The following is a 17,838-nucleotide window of genomic DNA, read 5'->3' as shown; positions in this document are numbered from 1 at the left end:
TAAGCATCTTTAGGGAGAGGGAGAGAGAGAATATTCTGATGAAATGGGCCTCAACTCTGAAAGGTCCACTGTTGACAAAGTCCAAATGCTTAATTGCACCTCTGAATATTTCCAACATTTTCAGTTTTTATGCCTAATTTTCAGCATTATCGCGTTCAGCTTTGCCACCTGTTTTTCAATAATCTCAACCAAATTCAAACAAAAACAATTGTTTTAAATGGAACCTTTCAGGAAAAGAGATGTTGGTTTTACTTAATTTTTGAAGCCTTTCTTGATAAATTACATTTTTCCCAGCAAAAGGTGCACAAATCCAGATGAAACTGATTAAAATGACACAATAAAGACAAAGTACCATGAGCGTATAACATTTAATCATGAGGCTTGCTGGAAGACATTCCTTGTGACTTGAAGGTCAATTCACAGAGCATAAATCTTGCACCTATGTTTTCAGTATACTGATACTAAATGCAAAATCCTTTGAAAGGAAATATTTTTATTTTTCTTTTAGCGAATAGACTTGCTCTAGAAGTATTTATGTGACTACCTGGGTACTAGTTATTGCTGGCGGTGGTAAAGCCATGATTGTCAAAGGCAGGCAGTTCAAAAAAAACAAGAGATTCTGCAGCAACAAGCACAAACACAGAATGTTGGAAGAACTTAGCAAATCGAGCAGCATCTATAGACAGGAATACGTAAATATTCTGGCGTCTTCCTTTCCAGACCTGATGAAGGGTCTTGGCCCAAAATGTCAACTGTTTATGACATGGAACTTAGAACAGTACAAGCCCTTCAGCCCATAATCTTGTGCTATGCTTTTAACATAATCTGAGACCAGTCTAACCCTTCACTCCCACATGGCCCTGCATTTTTCTCTCTCCTATGTCTCTATCGAAGAGTCCCTTGAATGTTACTAATGTATCTGCCTCTACCACCATCTCTGGCAGCATGTTTGACACACCCAATGCTCTCTGTGTAAGAAAGCTACCTGTGACATCCTCCATATACAGTGGATTCCAGTCAATTGGGCCATCAGTTAATCAAGACACCAATTTATTTAGGCCAGTTTTTAAAGAACAAACCTAATCCAGAAAATAGCTGGGATTCCCTTCATTTATTTTCCACACTATGCCACTGAACTAGGACAGATGCCGAAGTTTCGAATTAGCATCAATTGCATTATACACTACACCATGTTTGGAGCAGACCCTTTTTAAATAGATTAGATTAGATTAGATTAAATAATGTCAGTACATGTGTTTGTGTTCAAAAAGCAGTGATTTTTGTCACTAATAGTTGGTGAGAAATGAGCGGTAATACAATTCTGAACTGTTTAGCTCACTGCAGTTTCAAGTATTCAGGGTTGGATGTGCCGGACGTGTCAGGAATGAAAATGAGATGATTTCACTACTTCAACAAATTAAAAACTATGAATAATTTAAAGGTATTGACAATCATCTTGAATGTTATAATAAGGTTGAAGACTTGGAGATGCAATCATCATAAGCATTGTATGAAGACAGTCCATTATCTGCACCAGGTGTATGAACTGATTTTATTAATTTACACTCAATCAAAAGAACACGGCAGCGCACACCAGTTTAATTCCTCTGTCAATAACTATTAGGAACTAATACACAGTTTTATAATATTGTAGTAAAATTGCTAGTATTCTAAATTGTTCTGTATTTCATTTAAATACATACTTTGTTATTTAGTTAAATGGTAGTTTGACATTTTTATACATTTTTAACTATTTCCATGAAACTTCAGCTAATTGGGCCAAAATGTACTGGTCTTGATGTGTCCCAATTAACCAGAATCCACTGCACTTTCTTCCAATAACCTTAAAGTTATAAACACAATTCTGTATACAGGTTTCACCCACCATCCGAAGGTACAGCATTCCTATGAAACGGTTCATAAGCCGGAATGTCATAAAGTGAAGAAGCAATTACCATTTATTTATATAGGAAAAATTTGTGAGCATTCACAGACCCAAAAAATAACCTACCAAATCATGCCAAATAACACATAAAACCTAAAATAACAGTAAGATATAGTAAAAGCAGGAATGATGTGATAAATACACAGCCTATAAAAGTAGAAATACTTTTCTACAATTATTGCCGCACTATTCTCCGTAGCAAAAATCTCTCGCAAGCGCTCTCGGCAGAAACACTCTCTCCAGTAACCTTTAAGCTATGAAGCTGCCAAATCATACCAAATAACACGTAAAAATACACAGCCGATATAAAGTAGAAATAATGTATGTACAGTGTAGTATCACTTACCGGAATCGGGAAGACAGCGCCGAGCACACTGATGATGGTGTGTTAGACTGAGTCGTCGGAGGTTGGGGGGGAGCAGTGAACCCCAACCTCCGGGCAGCGAACCGATACCGATCTGCGGAGAATGCAGCGGTAGCCGGGGCACGCCCAGCACATCTTTAAGAAAAAAGCCGAAATAAACAAGCTAATTAATTATGTGCCGGGTGGCACCTAATTAATTAGCTTGTTTATTTCGGCTCTTTTCTTAAAGATGTGTTGGGTGCATCCCGGCTACCGCTGCATTGTGGTGGGACACTGGGGTGTCATCTCATCATCGTCTGTTTCCATTAGGGCAGGCAGGTCATCATCTTCTATGTCTGCCTGCCTCGATGTCGAAGGTTGAGGTTCATCGTCTGCTGTGGCTGATGTGGAAGGCTTGAAAAACGACAGTATGCTTGACTGCTTAGCCTTGCGCATTTTTCTATCATACAGTTCTTTGTAAGCCGTCAAACCATCCTGCAAATATGCCCTAAACCTATGTACCCCTTTCAAAATTAAAGTCGTACTTTTCTGCAATCATTACAGCGAAAATCTCATGCAGTTGCTTCACATACAGTTCCTGGACGACTTCACTTTTGGTCCGTTTGCTACTGCATTCGGTTTCAATTGTTATCCTTTACTCTTCCATTTGCACCAGCTCTTCATCTATCAGTTCTTGGTCATGGGATGCCAAAACCTCTTCAACATCATCTTCGTCAGCTTCCACAAGCCAAACTCACTTTGTCCTTACTTCGTTCACCACGATCAAAGCACTTAATTATGTCTAGTTTTATGCTAAGCGTAACACCCTTACGAGCTCTTTTAGGCTTTTCCAATACCTTAGAACTCATCTTGCTAACGGCTGCTCAGAAGCATGTGTTTAAGCAATGCCAGCTAGAATGCAGTTCCGGGGGAGGAGCTTGGCTGCACGGGGCGCGTGCTGCCTTTTATCGTGCACTGTTTTTTTCGCGCGCTGCCTTTTTTCATAACAGTGAAAACACCTTCAGTTAGCGAAAACAGGTGACTAATGTAGGTCTTTAGTAACAGCGAAGTTTCGTAAAGCGAACGTTCAAGAAGCGGGGGCCACCTGTATGTTGGAAGTACGGAGCAACACACACACAAAATTTTGGAGGGACTCTGCAGGTCAGGCAGCATCTATGGAGGGGTATAAATAGTTGCTGTTTCATGCCAAGACCCTTCACCAGGACCCTTTTAAAGGTCTTGGCCCAAAGCTTTGACTTTTTATACCTCTTTGTAGATGGTGTAACCTTAAAATTATACCCTCTCGTATTGCCATTGCCATCCTGGGAAAAAAATTGCTGGTTTACACCTCCTCATTCTCCTCTGTAGATGCTGCTTGACTTGCTGAGATCCTCTAGCATTTTGCATATGTTGCAGCAGCCAGTTCATGCCTCTTTTGATAGCAGTGGTCATTGCCCGGCACTTTTATGACATACGTCTGATGGTTGTGGAGGTCCTGCATCCATGTAGGACTATTTAACTTTACAATGAGTTGATTTGCAAATGGAATTGAATAACATGAGAGAATAGGACCAATCAAATGTGACAGTGGAAAAGTGTGTATGGAACTGGAGGAGATGGCAGAGGTATTTAATGAATACTTTGCTTCAGTATTCACTACGGAAAAGGATCTTGGCAATTGTAGGGATGACTTGCAGCAGACTGAAAAGCTTGAGCATGTAGAAATTAAGGAAGAGGATGTGCTAGAGCTTTTGGAAAGCATCAAGTTGGATAAGTTACTGGGACCGGACAGAATGTACCTCAGGCTACTGTGGAAAGCGAGGGAGGAGCTTGCTGAGCCTCTGGCGATGATCTTTGCATCAATGAGGACGGGAGAGATTCTGGAGGATGGGAGGTTGCAGATGTTGTTCCCTTATTCAAGAAAGGGAGTAGGGATAGCTCAGGAAATTTTAGACCAGTGAGTCTTACTTCAGTGGTTGGTAAGTTGATGGAGAAGATCCTGAGAGGCAAGATTTATGAGCATTTGGAGAGGCATAATATGATTAGGAATAGTCAGCATAGTTTTGTCAAAGGCAGGTCGTGCCTTACGAGCCTGATTGAATTTTCTGAGGATGTGACTAAACACATTGATGAAGGAAGAGCAGTAGATGTAGTGTAGGTGGATTTTAGCAAAGCATTTGATAAGGTACCCCATGCAAGGCTTATTGAGAAAGTAAGGAGGCATGGGATCCAAGGGGACCTTGCGCTGTGGACCCAGAACTGGTTTGCCCACAGAAGGCAAAGAGTGGTTGTAGACGGGTCATATTCTGCATGGAGGCCGGTGACCAGTGGTGTGCCTCAGGGATCTGATCTGGGACCCCTACTCTTCGTGATTTTTATAAATGACCTGGATGAGGAAGTGGAAGGATGGGTTAGTAAATTTGCTGATGACACAAAGGCTGGGGGTGTTGTGAATAGTGTGGAGGGCTGTCAGAGGTTACATCGGGACATTGATAGGATGCAAAACAGGGCTGAGAAGTGGCAGATGGAGTTCAACCCAGATAAGTGTGAGGAAGTTCATTTTGGTAGGTCAAATAAAATGGCAGAATATAGCATTAATGGAAAGACTCTTGGCAATGTGGAGGATCAGAGGGATCTTGGGGTCCGAGTCCATAAGATACTCAAAGCTGCTACGCAGGTTGACTCTGTGGTTAAGGCATATGGTACATTGGCCTTCATCAATTGTGGGATTGAGTTTAAGAGCCAAGAGGTAATGTTGCAGCTATATAGGACCCTAGTTAGACCCCACTTGGAGTACTGTGCTCAATTCTGGTTGTCTCACTACAGGAAGGATGTGGAAACCATAGAAAGGGTGCAGAGGGATTTACAAGGATGTTGCCTGGATTGGGGAGCATGCCTTACGAGAATAGGCTGAGTGAATTTGGCCTTTTCTCCTTGGAGCGATGGAGGATGAGAGGTGACCTGATAGAGGTGTACAAGATAATGAGAGGCATTGACCGTGTGGATAGTCAGAGGCTTTTTCCCAGGGCTGAAATGGCTAGTACGAGAGGGTATAGTTTTAAGATGTTTCGAAATAGTTATAGAGGAGATTTTTTTACACAGAGCGTGGTGAGTGTGTGGAATGGGCTGCCAGCGGCAATGGTGGAGGCGGATACGATAGAGTCTTTTAAGAGACTCCTGGATGAATACATGGAGCTCAGAAAAATAGAGGGCTATGGGTAAGCCTAGGTAGTTCTAAGGCAGGGACATGTTCGGTACAGCTTTGTGGGCTGGAGTCCCTGTATTGTGCTGTAGGTTTTCTATGTTTCTGTTTCTAAAGTGCTGTCATTTGTGAACATCACCTGTGACAGAAGGCAAGTCGTTGACAGAGGTACTGAAGATAGTTAGGCTCAGCCATGTCCTGGGGTAGAATTGAGGAGCTCTGACCATTATTCTCCACAGTATATAGAGCCAAACATGGGACCTTGTGCTTTTAGATCAATAATACACCAGGATGTGGTTACAAGCACTTTGTTACTCTTACAGAACTATAAGCCTTTTCTTATTTTAGTTGCCATATTTAGTTGCAGCTCGATAGTGTAGTAGCCATGCATCACATTACAGCACTGGCTTTCACTAATTGGGGTTCAATTCCCAATGTTGCCTGTAAGGAGTTTGTATGTTTTTCCCATGCATTTCACCCGGCGCTCCGATTTCTTCCCACATTTCAAAGGCATACAGTTAGGGCATGAGTTGCGGGCATGCTATGTTGGCATCTGAAGTGCGGCGACACTTGTGGGCTCCCCAGCACAATCCTCACTGATTTGATTGGACACAAAAGGATGCATTTCACTGTATGTCTTGATGTACATGTGACAAATCATATTAATCTTTATTTTTTTGTCAGTGTTCACTTGAAGGTATTTCATAAAGTGATATAGCACAAAAACAAGCCTTTCAGTTCAATTGGTCCATGTGGATGAAGAATTCCATTTAAGCTGGTCCCATAGCCTGCATTTAGTCCTTATCCCTCTGAGCCTTTCCTTTCCGTGTATCCATCCAAGTATCTTTTAAATGTTGGTAATGTACTGTATCTGCCTCAACCACTTCCTCTGGTAGCTTATTCCCTATACTGACACCCTCTGATGAAACAGTTCGATCCCTATTAAGTTTCTTCTATTTCATGATGCCCCAGCCCAAGGAAAAAGACTGTGTTCACCATATCTCTGCCCCTTGTGAGTTTATGCACCTCTGAGGTCATTCCTCATTCAAAGTTAAAAGTAAATGTATTATCAAAGTACATATACATTACCATATACTACTCTTAAGATTCATTTTCTTGTAGGTATTCGCAGTAAATACAAAGAAGCACAATAGAATCAATGGAGAACTGCATACAACAAAGACAAACAACCAATGTGCAAAAGACAAATTGTGCAAATACAAAAATGATAAACATATAGATAAGTAAATAATATTGAGAACATGAGTTGTAGAGTACTTAGAAGTAAATCCATAGGTTGTGGAATCATTCTCCTGTGGTCCAATGAAAATAACCCCAATTTGCTCAATCTCTCTCCACAACCTGGCAACATCCTCTTAAATCTCCTCTGCATTATTTCCAGCTTAATGACATCTTTCCTGTAGCAGGGTGTCCAAAACTGAAAACCTTTCAGCACACATTAATGTAATCATCAAGACCCTTAATTAAAGATAAAGATTAGATTTATTTGTCACATATACATTGAAAAATACAGTGAATTGCATTGCTTGCATCAAATCAAATCAGCGAGGATGGTGCTGGGCAGACCTCAAATGTCACCAAACTTCTGGCAACATAGCATGCCCACAATTTACTAACCTGTACGTCTTTGGAATGTGGGAGGAAGCTCACATGGTCTCGGGGAGAATGTCTCTACATACAGTGGGAATTGCACCTGATCTTACAGCAGGTGCTATAAAGTATTGTGCCAACTGTTAAGCTACCTTGCTACCCTGAACTATCGAGAATCTTAAGAGGCAACCACATTGCAGTGAGGCTGGATGGTAGACTTGCTTCTTCAAAGGACATGTGAAGTTTCTTCCATCCTGTCCTGATGAAGAGTCATGGCCTGAAGCATCGACTGTTTATTCCCCTCTATAGATGCTGCCTGATTTGCTGAGTTACTCCAGCATTTTGTGTGTGTCACATTAGATTTCCAGCATCTGCAGAATCTCTTGTGTTTATCAGTGAAGCAGATGGGCTTTTATGGCAATCCAGTCATTAAATTTGCTTTTTAATTCCAGATGTACTCAATCACCTGAATTTAAATTAATACTGCCAAAGTGGGATTTGATCATAAGATCATAAGACATGGGAGCAGGATTAGACCATTCAGCCCATCAAATCTGCTCTGCCATTCCATCATGGCTGATCCCAGATCCCACTCAACCCCATACACCTGCCTTCTCACCATATCTTTTGATGCCCTGACTGATCAGGGAACTATCAACTTCCACCTGCAGTCTGAAGCAGAGCAATCCACAGATTTACTACTCTCTGGCTAAAAGAATTCCTCCTTACGTCTGTTCTAAAGGGTCGCCCCTCATTTCTGAGGCTGTGCACTCTAGTTCTGGGTACTCCCCCCCCCCCCCCATAGGAAACATCCTCTCCACATCCACCCTATCTAGTCCTTTCAACATTCGGTACATTTCAATGAGATCCCCCCCCCCCACCATATTCTTCTAAATTCCAGTGAGTACAGGTCCAAAGCTGCCAAAAGCTTCTCATATGTTAACCCTTTCATTCCCGGAATCATCCTCATGAACCTCCTCTAGACTCTCTCCAATGATAACTCATCCTTTATGAGATATGGATTCCAAAACTGTTGACAATACTCCAAGTGATCTTGATCTTGTACCTCTGAAGGCTGCTTTACTAGCAACTATTTCAGTAGCAAATACAGGGGTGTATAATTTTAAGGTAGTTGGAGGAAAATACAGGGGAGATGTCAGAGGTAGGTTTTGTACACAGAGAACGGTGAGTGCATATAACGGACTGCTGCGGTGATGGTATCGACTGATACACCAGAGACATTTAAGAGACTCTTCGATGGGCACATGGATGAAAGAAAAATGGAGGGCCCTGTGGGAGGGAAAGGTGAGGTTGATCTTGGAGTAGGTTAAAAGATTGGCACAACATCATGGCCTGAAGGGAATTAGATGCTCAATTTCCTCACTCTCAGACCCCAGTCAGTTGGGATTGGCAATGTCTCCTCCACAATCTCCATCAGCACAGGTGCAGCACAAGGCTGTGTGCTTAGCACCCTGCCCTACTTGTTTTACATTAATGACTGTGTAGGTGAACACAGCTCCAAGGCCATATTTACATTTGCTGACACCACTGTCATAGGCTGAATTAAAGGTGGTGATGAATCAGCAAATAGGAGGGAGACTGAAAATCTGGCTGAGTGATGCCACAACAGCTTCTCGATGTTAGCAAGACCAAGGAGCTGATTTATGACTACCAGAGGTCCATGAGCCAGTTCTCATCAGGGATCAGAGATGGAGAGGGTCAGCAACTTTAAATTCCTCAGTGTTATCATTTCAGAAGACCTGTCCTGGGCCCAGACAGTAAATGCAATTACGAAGAAAGCATGGCAGGGCCTCTGCTTCTGTCGGAGTTGGTGAAGATTATTACTTTGACTAACATCTATAGATGTGCGGTGGGGAATATATTGTCTGGCTGCATCACAGTCCGGTGTGGAAACACCAGTGCCCTTGAACGGAAAACCCTACGAAAAGTAGTGGATACAGCCCAGTCCATCATGGGTAAAGCACATCTACATGGAGCTTTGTCACAGGAAAGCAGCATCCATCATCAGAGATCCCGCCTCCCAGGACATGCTCTCCTCTCACTGCTGCCATCAGGAAGAAGGTACAGGAGCCTTGGGACTCACACCACCAGGTTTAGGACAGTAGTTACCTCTCAACCATCAGGCTCCTGAACCAGAGGGGATAACTTCACACAACTTCACTTATCCCATCTCTGAACTGTTCCCACAACCTAAGGACTCACTTTCAAGAACTTGTCATCTCATATTCTTGATATTACTTGTTTATTTATTTGATTGTTTATTTATTATTATATTTTTTTCTCAGCTCAAGCTGGTAAGACTTAAGGTACGGGCATAGCCAGGCACACTCATTCCTCAATTGCCTGGAACTTTCAGACTATTCTGGTGGTGTTTAACATTGTGGCTTGCTGAAGACTTACATAAATATTGCTGTGTAGGCCTAATTGTTTAACGTTATTTTGTAGTGACTTTGAGATGATAGCCAGTTGTAGATATTACTATTGGGACAATGTACACCCTGTTCATATTACATAGTGTTTTAATTTTCTCTTTTAATTCAGCTTATTTCTGGTGTTTTTCACTTATTGATTTCTGTATGTTATGTTTCTTTGGGATAGTTATATCTATTAAGTAAGTTGTTCTTACTTGTTTATCCTGTAATATTATATCTGGACAGTTATTATAGATTGTCCTAATCGTAATAATGGATCGGTTGTAATATAATTTGTAGGACTCTGACTTTAAAACTGGATCAGGCTTGTATTTATCGTTAAGGTGTCTTTTATGAGTTTGCATTTTAAAGCAAGATTTTGATTAATCATGTTTGCCACTTAATTCTGCCTGTGTAAGTAATCAGATTGAGTTAAACTGCTGCAGGATCCTGTGAAGTGCTGGATTGTTTCTGGTTTCTCTTGGCATTTTCTGCATTTATCATCATGAATTTGTTGGTCTTTTATTATTTATTTTCGATAACTTTTTTTGTGCTAACCACCTGGTCCTGTCGCTAGGAAAAAGTTTCCAACTCTGAGCACTTCCTGATCAACATCTAATTTGCTTTTTATTATGATTATTATTTCCTTTTCTCTTTCTTTTTGTATTTGTATAGTTTGTTATCTTTTGCACAATGGTTGTCCGCCATGGTGCAGTCTTTCATTGATTCTATTATGATTTTTGGATGTATTGAGTGTGGCAGTAAGAAAATAAATCTCAGGGTGGTATATGGTAACATATATTTACTTTGATAATAAATTTACTTTGAACTGTACTGTTCTATGTTCTATTTTACAAATCTCCCAGGGCCGCATTGTCAACTGTGGACCTTGTCTGTGAATTCACCCCACCCCATCCTATCCTATCATTATAGTTGCACAATTTCCAAAAGTACACTTCTTTTAATCTCACTGAATGGTAAGTGAACAGACTTGTGCCAATGGGAACTATTGAGACTGTACAAACTCATACTGAGTCCTACTGGGATACTCTTAGAACATAGAACATACAACACTGTACTGTATAAACTTATTCCATAGATCATACACTACAGGACAGCACACTATGAGACCTACGGACCACTTAACTGATTCCAAGATCAATCTAGCCCTTCCTTCCTACATAGTTCTTAGGCCTCTGTTTTTCTTTCATCCATGTGCTTAACTAAGAGGCTTTTAAATGGTCCCTTTGTATCCGCCACTACCACCACCTTCAGCAATGCATTCCATGCACCCACCACTCAGTGTAACAAACATACCTCTGATGTCTCCCCTAAATTTTCCTCCACTCACCTTAAACAGATGTCTTCTTTTATTGGCCCTTGCCACCCTCGGTTAAAGGTCCACTTTGTCAAGACTGTGAAAGCAGAAGCAAAGACCAATTTAGAGCATCATACAGGCCCTTCGGCCCATGATGTTGTGCCAACGCTTCAACCTGCTTTAACATCAATCTAACCCTTCCCTCCCACATTGTCCTTCATTTTTTCCAGCATCCATGTGCCAATCTAAGAGTCTCTTAAATGTCCCTAACATATTTGCCTCTACAACCACTCTTGGCAGCACGTTCCACGCACCCACTACTCTCTGTGTAAAGATAACTACCTCTGATATCCTCCCTTAAACTTTCCTCCAATCACCTTAAAATAATGCCCGCTCATATAAGCCACTTCTGCCCTGGGATAAAGTCTCTGGCTGTCCGCTTTATCTATGCATTTTATCATCCTATACACCTCTTTCAAGTCACTCCAAAGAGAAAAGCCCTAGGTTGCTCAACCTTTCCTCAATAGACACTTTGTCCTGTTCAAGCTTGAAGTAGTGCCAGGTCCCATACCAAGTGGGTTTGCTGTCTAATTCCCAGTATTATTTGTGAAACTTTTCCATTGCAACATCAGAATTTGTACTCATTTCAAAACATTTTTCTTTAAATCTTTGTTTTCACGTTGAACAGCAATGCTTAGAGCTTGGCTACCAAGCTCAACGACAGCTTCTGTCCAGCTGTTATCAGTGTCTTGGAGGACCAGTCATATACTAAAAGATGAACTCTTGATTTCCCAATCTACTTTGTTGTAGCTTGTCCACTTTATTTGTTTACCTGCATTTTTTCTGGAACTGGAACATTATATTAAGAACATAGTAGAGTACAAACCCTTTGGGCCATGATGTTGTGCTGACCTTTTTGCCTACTCTAAGATCAATCTAATCATTCCCTTCTACACAGTCCTCCATTTTAATTTCATCCATGTGCCCATCGAAGAGTCTCTTAAATATCCCTAATGTATCTGCCTCCACCACCACTGGCAGGGTTCTCCACGCACACACCAATTTCTGTGTAAATTACCGTACCGCTGACATTTCCCCCTATACTTCAAAGTTCAAAGTAAATTTTATTATCAGAGTACACGTATGTCACCACATAAAACCCTGAAATTCATTTTCCTGCAGACATACTCAGCAAATCTATAGAATAGTAACTATAACAGGATCGATGAAAGATCAACCCAAGTACAGAAGACAACAAACTATGTAAATGCAAATATAAATAAATAGCTATAAATGACGAGAACATGAAATAACAAGATAAAGAGTTCTTATAGTGAAATCATTGCTTGTGGGAACATCTGAGTGGATGAGCAAGTGAGTATGGTTATCCCCTTTTGTTCAACAGCCTGATGGTTATGGGATAGTAACTGTTCTTGAACCTGGTGGTGTGAGACCTGAGGCTCGTGTACCTTCTAAATCATGGCAGCAACAGCGAATAAAGAGCATGGACCCAGTGCACACCAGGTTAATAAAGGCAAATAGTGTTGGACCAGCTGTTGAACTTTCCTCCAATCACCTTAAAATTATGCCCTCTCAAGGGGGCATAACTTTATTCAATTTTCAATGTTCTCTCTGCATCTACTGCTTTAGTCACTACATTTTGGGAGAATTTACTGGCTGAATTTCCTAAATTTCAATAGTGACTAAATTCCAATTGCAAATGATTAGGTAGCTAAACTGCTTTCAGATATCCTGAGGTCATCAAGAGTGCTAAATAAAAGCAAGCTTTTCTCTCCCAAGCATCTTGGTAACATAATTTGTTCTTCCAAGCGAGAAGTCGTTAAACATGCATTATACTGCATTCATGCACATAGAAAATAACAATTGCATGTAACATCAGAAAGGTGAAAAATTAAACTAAGCTGTAGCAGGATAAAACTGTTGATATTTACTCATGGAATAATGACACCCTGCCCTGAAGAAAAACAATGTGCACCCGTAATGTTAGTCGAGGTACCTGATTAAGTTACCCAGCACGCGCCACTTTTTAATTTGATAATAGAAAATAGTGACCCTGCTTCACTAACTAGTTGAGTGAAGGCCAGATGATCAGCCATTGTTTTTAACTCTTTATGCTCTCAATTCCGCCACTTAATTTTATTTTTGATTAGTTTACTTGAGAAGAGTGTAAGCTTGAAGAATGTATTGAAAGCAAGAACATTTTGGAGAAATGCAATTTAAAATATAATATGCAGGATATTAGGGATGCAGACACAAAACACTTTATTCTGCATTGTTATTGCTTTACCTTGTTCTGTCTCAGTGCAATGTGTAATGTTTTGATCTGTATGAACAGTGTGCAAGACAAACTTTTCACTGTATCTTGGTACATGTGACAATAATAAACCAATTCCAATACCAAAAGACTGCAGGTAGAGTCAGAAAGTACTATAGTACAGATACAGGCCTTTTGGCCTAACGAGTCTGTACCAACCTGGTCTTCTGCTAGTCCCACCTGCCTACACCCAAACCATGATCCTCCATACCTCCCTCAACCATGTACCTGACCAAACTTCTCTTAAACGTTATAATTGAACCTACCTGCTGGCAGTTCTTTCCACACTTTCCTTTCCAGTACTAATGAAGGGTCTCAGCCCAAAACGTCAGCTGTTTGATCCTCTCCATAAATGTTGCTTGACGTTGAGTTTTTCCACCATTTTGTGTGTGTTGCTCAGGATTTCCAGCATCTTCAGAATCTCTTGTGTTTATAACCATCTCCATTGTCAACGATGTCACCTATTTTAGTGTTCATCTGCAAACTTATTAATCATGCTCTGTACATTCTCATCCAATTATTAATATGATTTGCTTATGGACATAGTCAGTTATCCGTCTCTACACCCATGACTGTGTGGCTAGGCAGAGCTCAAACGCCATCTATAAATTTGCTGATGAAACAACCATTGCTAGCAGAAACTCAGATGGTGACAAGAAGGCATATAGGAGCGGGATATATAAGCTAGTTAAGTGGTGGCATAGCAACAATCTTGCATTCAATGTTAGTAAGACTAAAGAGCTGATTGTGAACTTCAGAAAGGGTATAACGAGGGAACACAAAAACAATCCTCATTGAGGGATCAGAAGTGGAGAGAGTGAGCAATTTCAAGTTCCTGGGTGTCAATAATCTCTGAGAACCTAACCTGGACGCAACATATTGATGCAGCTATAGTGAAGGCAAGACAGCAGCTATATTTCATTAGAAGTCTGAGGAAGTTTGGTTTGTCACGTAAAATACTCGGAAACTTCTACAGATGTACCGTGGAGAGCATTCTGACTGGCTGCATCACCGTCTGGTATGGTGGGGTGGTGGGGGGGGAGGGTGTTGAAGGGCTACTGCACAGGATCAAAGGAAGTTGCAGTAAGTTGTAAAATTAGTCAGCTCCATCATGGGCACTAGCCTCTGTAGCATCCAAGATATCTTCAAGGAGTGTTGCCTCAGGAAGGCAGTGTCCATCATGAAGGACCCCCCACCAATCAGGTCATGCCATCTTCTCATTCTTACCATCAGGTAAAATGATTCTAATTCTGAAATCATATACTTGCACTACTGAGCATATACAAGGAGCGCTGCCACAAGAATGCAGCATCCATTATCAAGCACCCAGACCATGCTCTCTTCTTGCTACTGCCATTAAGAAGGAGGTACTGGAGCCTTAAGTCCCACACCACCAAGTCTGGGAAAAGTTACTACACTACAACCATCAGGTTTCTGAACCAGCATGGATAATTCACTCACTTCAACACTGAACTGATTCCACAATCTATGGACTCACTTTCAAGTGCCCTACAACTCATCTTCTCAGTATTATTTTTATCTGCACAGTTTGTCTTCTCAGTTTTCCCCAGCATTAGTTATTTATTTACTTGTTCAGTATTGTTATTTGCTTTTCTTTCTATCTGCACAGATTGTTTTCTTTTGCACACTGGTTGTTTGTCAGTCTTTGTGTGTAGTTTTTCACTGATTCTATTGTATTTCTTTGTTCTACTGTGAATGCCTGCAAGAAAATTAATCTCAGGGTTGTATACGATGACACATACATATTTTGATAAAAATTATACTTTGAACTTTGACAAGCTCTTTTGTCTCCATCAGTGGAAGCGTGAGTAAGCCATAAAAATACACTCTTAAGTTCCAATTTATTCTGTCTTTCAGCTGAAGTATACGTTGGAGTGGGAAAACCTGCTGAAGCCACAGCATGCATCCAGGAGGCAGCTAATCTCTTCCCCACATCACACAATGTGCTGTTTATGCGTGGTCAAGTGGCAGAACTCAGAGGGAATATCGACGAAGCCAAACGGTGTTATGAAGAGGCTCTGTCCATCAGTCCCACCCATGTCAAGACAATGCAAAGACTGGTAGGTGAATTTATCCACCTGTGTGTTTCCATCTCAATGCCTCTGATGTAAACCAAACTGCAAGTGTGCTTGATGGTTATATTTGAACAATATGCAATGATAGCAGTTGTAGTGCGATCACTCAGGTCATGTATGATGTTCTCCAAAGGGGTTGTCTCCGGGATGTTAGGCTGGATTCCCTTAATGGAGAGCACTTGTGCATAATTTTGTTTAATACGGGGAGGCCGATGCGTGGGCAACCACTACGTACAGTTCTTGACTGATCGGGGTCGGTCCAGTGGCATGGACTACAAGCTGACTAGGGATCCTTCACATGCAAATGTGAAGGGAGATGGCTTTTATTTAAGGCTTCTTTAACAGTTAATGGCTTCTCTGTGGCTCTAATCTTTTCCCATCCTATTTTTTGGGTGACATTAGCAGTCTCCTCAACTGTTCCATCAATTTTTTTCATCACAAATTCTTGCTTTCCTTTTACAACGGAGACAGGACTGTAGCACTACCAGTGGTGAGATGTTGTAATGGCAGAATGACATGTTTACATAGGCAATTAGTATTATAAATGTGCACCAAAGTATTTTTAGTGGATTTATGACATAAGGAGACCTGAAATAGAAATTCAATTATATCTGCATGTCTAATCCAATTATCTCCACCCCAACGATTTGAATTTTTGTTTAATATCATGAAATAATGAAGCATCACCTAGGACAGTGACCACAAAACTGTCAGATAGTTGTAGAAGTTCAGTAAATTAAAATGGATATCCTTCAGGGAAAAAAAAACTGCATTCTTATCCTTTCCCAGTTATGACCTTCTGTGTCTCCAGTCCAGCCTGGTTGATGGTTAAAAGACTTTTAAAGTCATTTAGCAAGCCCAGTGAATATACCAAACCATTAGGACTTCAAGAGAAGGTACACTACTGACACCATGCCAGGGAAAGTGAAGATGCCTTTCCAGCAATGCTGGCTTCTCGAGCAGATTTGGATTCAGTTTCAGATTTATTTATCACATGTACATCGAAACATTGTTTGCGTTAACAACCACCACAACCTAAGGATACACTGGAGGCAGCCCACAATTGTCACCACATATTTTGTCACCAACATAGAATGCACACAGTCTTCAGAAGAAGGCAACAAGCAACACAACAATCATCAAAATAACAACAGCAAAAACAAGCCGTTTTCCTCCCTGACACCTTCCGTCATGTCCACGAACACAGAACAGTCCTCCAATTCCAGGGTGACCCTCCAGACTCCAGCCTTTGGGCTTTGACTTGTGGACTTCTGGTTCACCTTTGGGTTCCAGTCTTCTGTAACAGCCCCTAAACCAGCTGATTACAGGATCCTAGAATCTAGGCTCAAACACTGGGCACACTGACTGGCTGGCTCACATGCTTCCTTGTGCCTCTTGCTCACACAGACTCCTGATTGCTACCTGTTGAGCACTGCAAATGTCCTCTGGCCATGTTCAGAATCAGGTCAGATTCTAATCTGGTAAATGTCCTATGTACCCTTTCTACAGCTTCCACATCCTTCCTACAATGGAGTGACCAGAATTGAACACGATCACTGTTATTGGGCACTAGACATTACATTTAAAGGGGACTAAATGCAAGCATGGGGAGCAAAGAAGAGAATAATAATTCAATAGGCTAGAGAGAAGTAAGGAGGAACCTGAATCATCTGAACACTCTCATCGAGCAGCTACTGTAATTCCATATAATTTGACAGGCTAGAGTCATATTAGTGCCATATCATGTGAAATTAAAGGTTTTTTAAAGGATACCAAACTGGTGGCTTTCAAGGTGACTTTTCAGGAACTAAATCCAAAGTCACGGCAAGTAGCAGAAGGGCTCGATCAACCATTATAGAACATGATTGTTGCCATACACTACTGTACAATCGTTATGAGTAACTAACCACTTACAAATTTCAACAGCAAGATAGGACTGAAAGAGGTTGATTTACGAGTGGGAGAAACTGTTGAAGAAGCCATAAGTAAAAGCCATCTCCCTTTACATTCATTATATTTGGAGAAATACTCAAGATTCAAGATTGTTTATTGTCATTCTTCCGTACATGGGTATAAAGGAGAACAAAATGATTGTTATCCAGGTCTGATGCAATACCATAAGCATAATGAACACAATAAAAACACAAAATAACACAACAGTATAAATATAAAAGCAATCCTATAAAACTCAAGTTTTTTACAAAGATACAAAATTCTCCATCTGATATTAAGATAGATAAATTATTCATATTTCTGTCAGTTTGGCATAAAGTCATAGAGAGATACAACATGGAAATGAATACTTCAGTCCATGAAGGCCAGCAATCTCACACTTTGTCACTAATTATATCTCAACCCATTTTACTCTGCCCACACTCTCCCCAGATTCTGTCACACTAGAGGAAATTTAAAATAGCCAGTTATCCTATCATGCACACATGGGATATCGGAGGAAACTGGACAACCCAGAAGAAACCCATGTGGTCACAGGGAGGGCATGGCAACTCCACATAGATGGCATCCAAGGTCAGGACAGAGCCTGGATCACTGGAGGTT

General features: G+C 40.9%; 1 protein-coding gene across 2 annotated transcripts in view; it reads left to right on the top strand.

The window, feature by feature from the left end:
- ttc7b (tetratricopeptide repeat domain 7B) overlaps positions 1 to 17,838 on the top strand; it is a 477,499-nt gene that overhangs the window by 354,337 nt on the left and 105,324 nt on the right. For both annotated transcript variants that reach the window (XM_063045085.1, XM_063045099.1), the window contains one exon: positions 15,065 to 15,267. In XM_063045085.1, the coding sequence (XP_062901155.1) occupies positions 15,065 to 15,267 (203 nt within the window). The remainder of the gene's footprint in view (positions 1 to 15,064; positions 15,268 to 17,838) is intronic.

This window comes from Mobula hypostoma, chromosome 1 (genome assembly GCF_963921235.1).
Source record: "Mobula hypostoma chromosome 1, sMobHyp1.1, whole genome shotgun sequence".
NCBI lineage: Eukaryota > Metazoa > Chordata > Chondrichthyes > Myliobatiformes > Myliobatidae > Mobula > Mobula hypostoma.
This window is presented reverse-complemented; position numbering and strand designations above follow the sequence as displayed.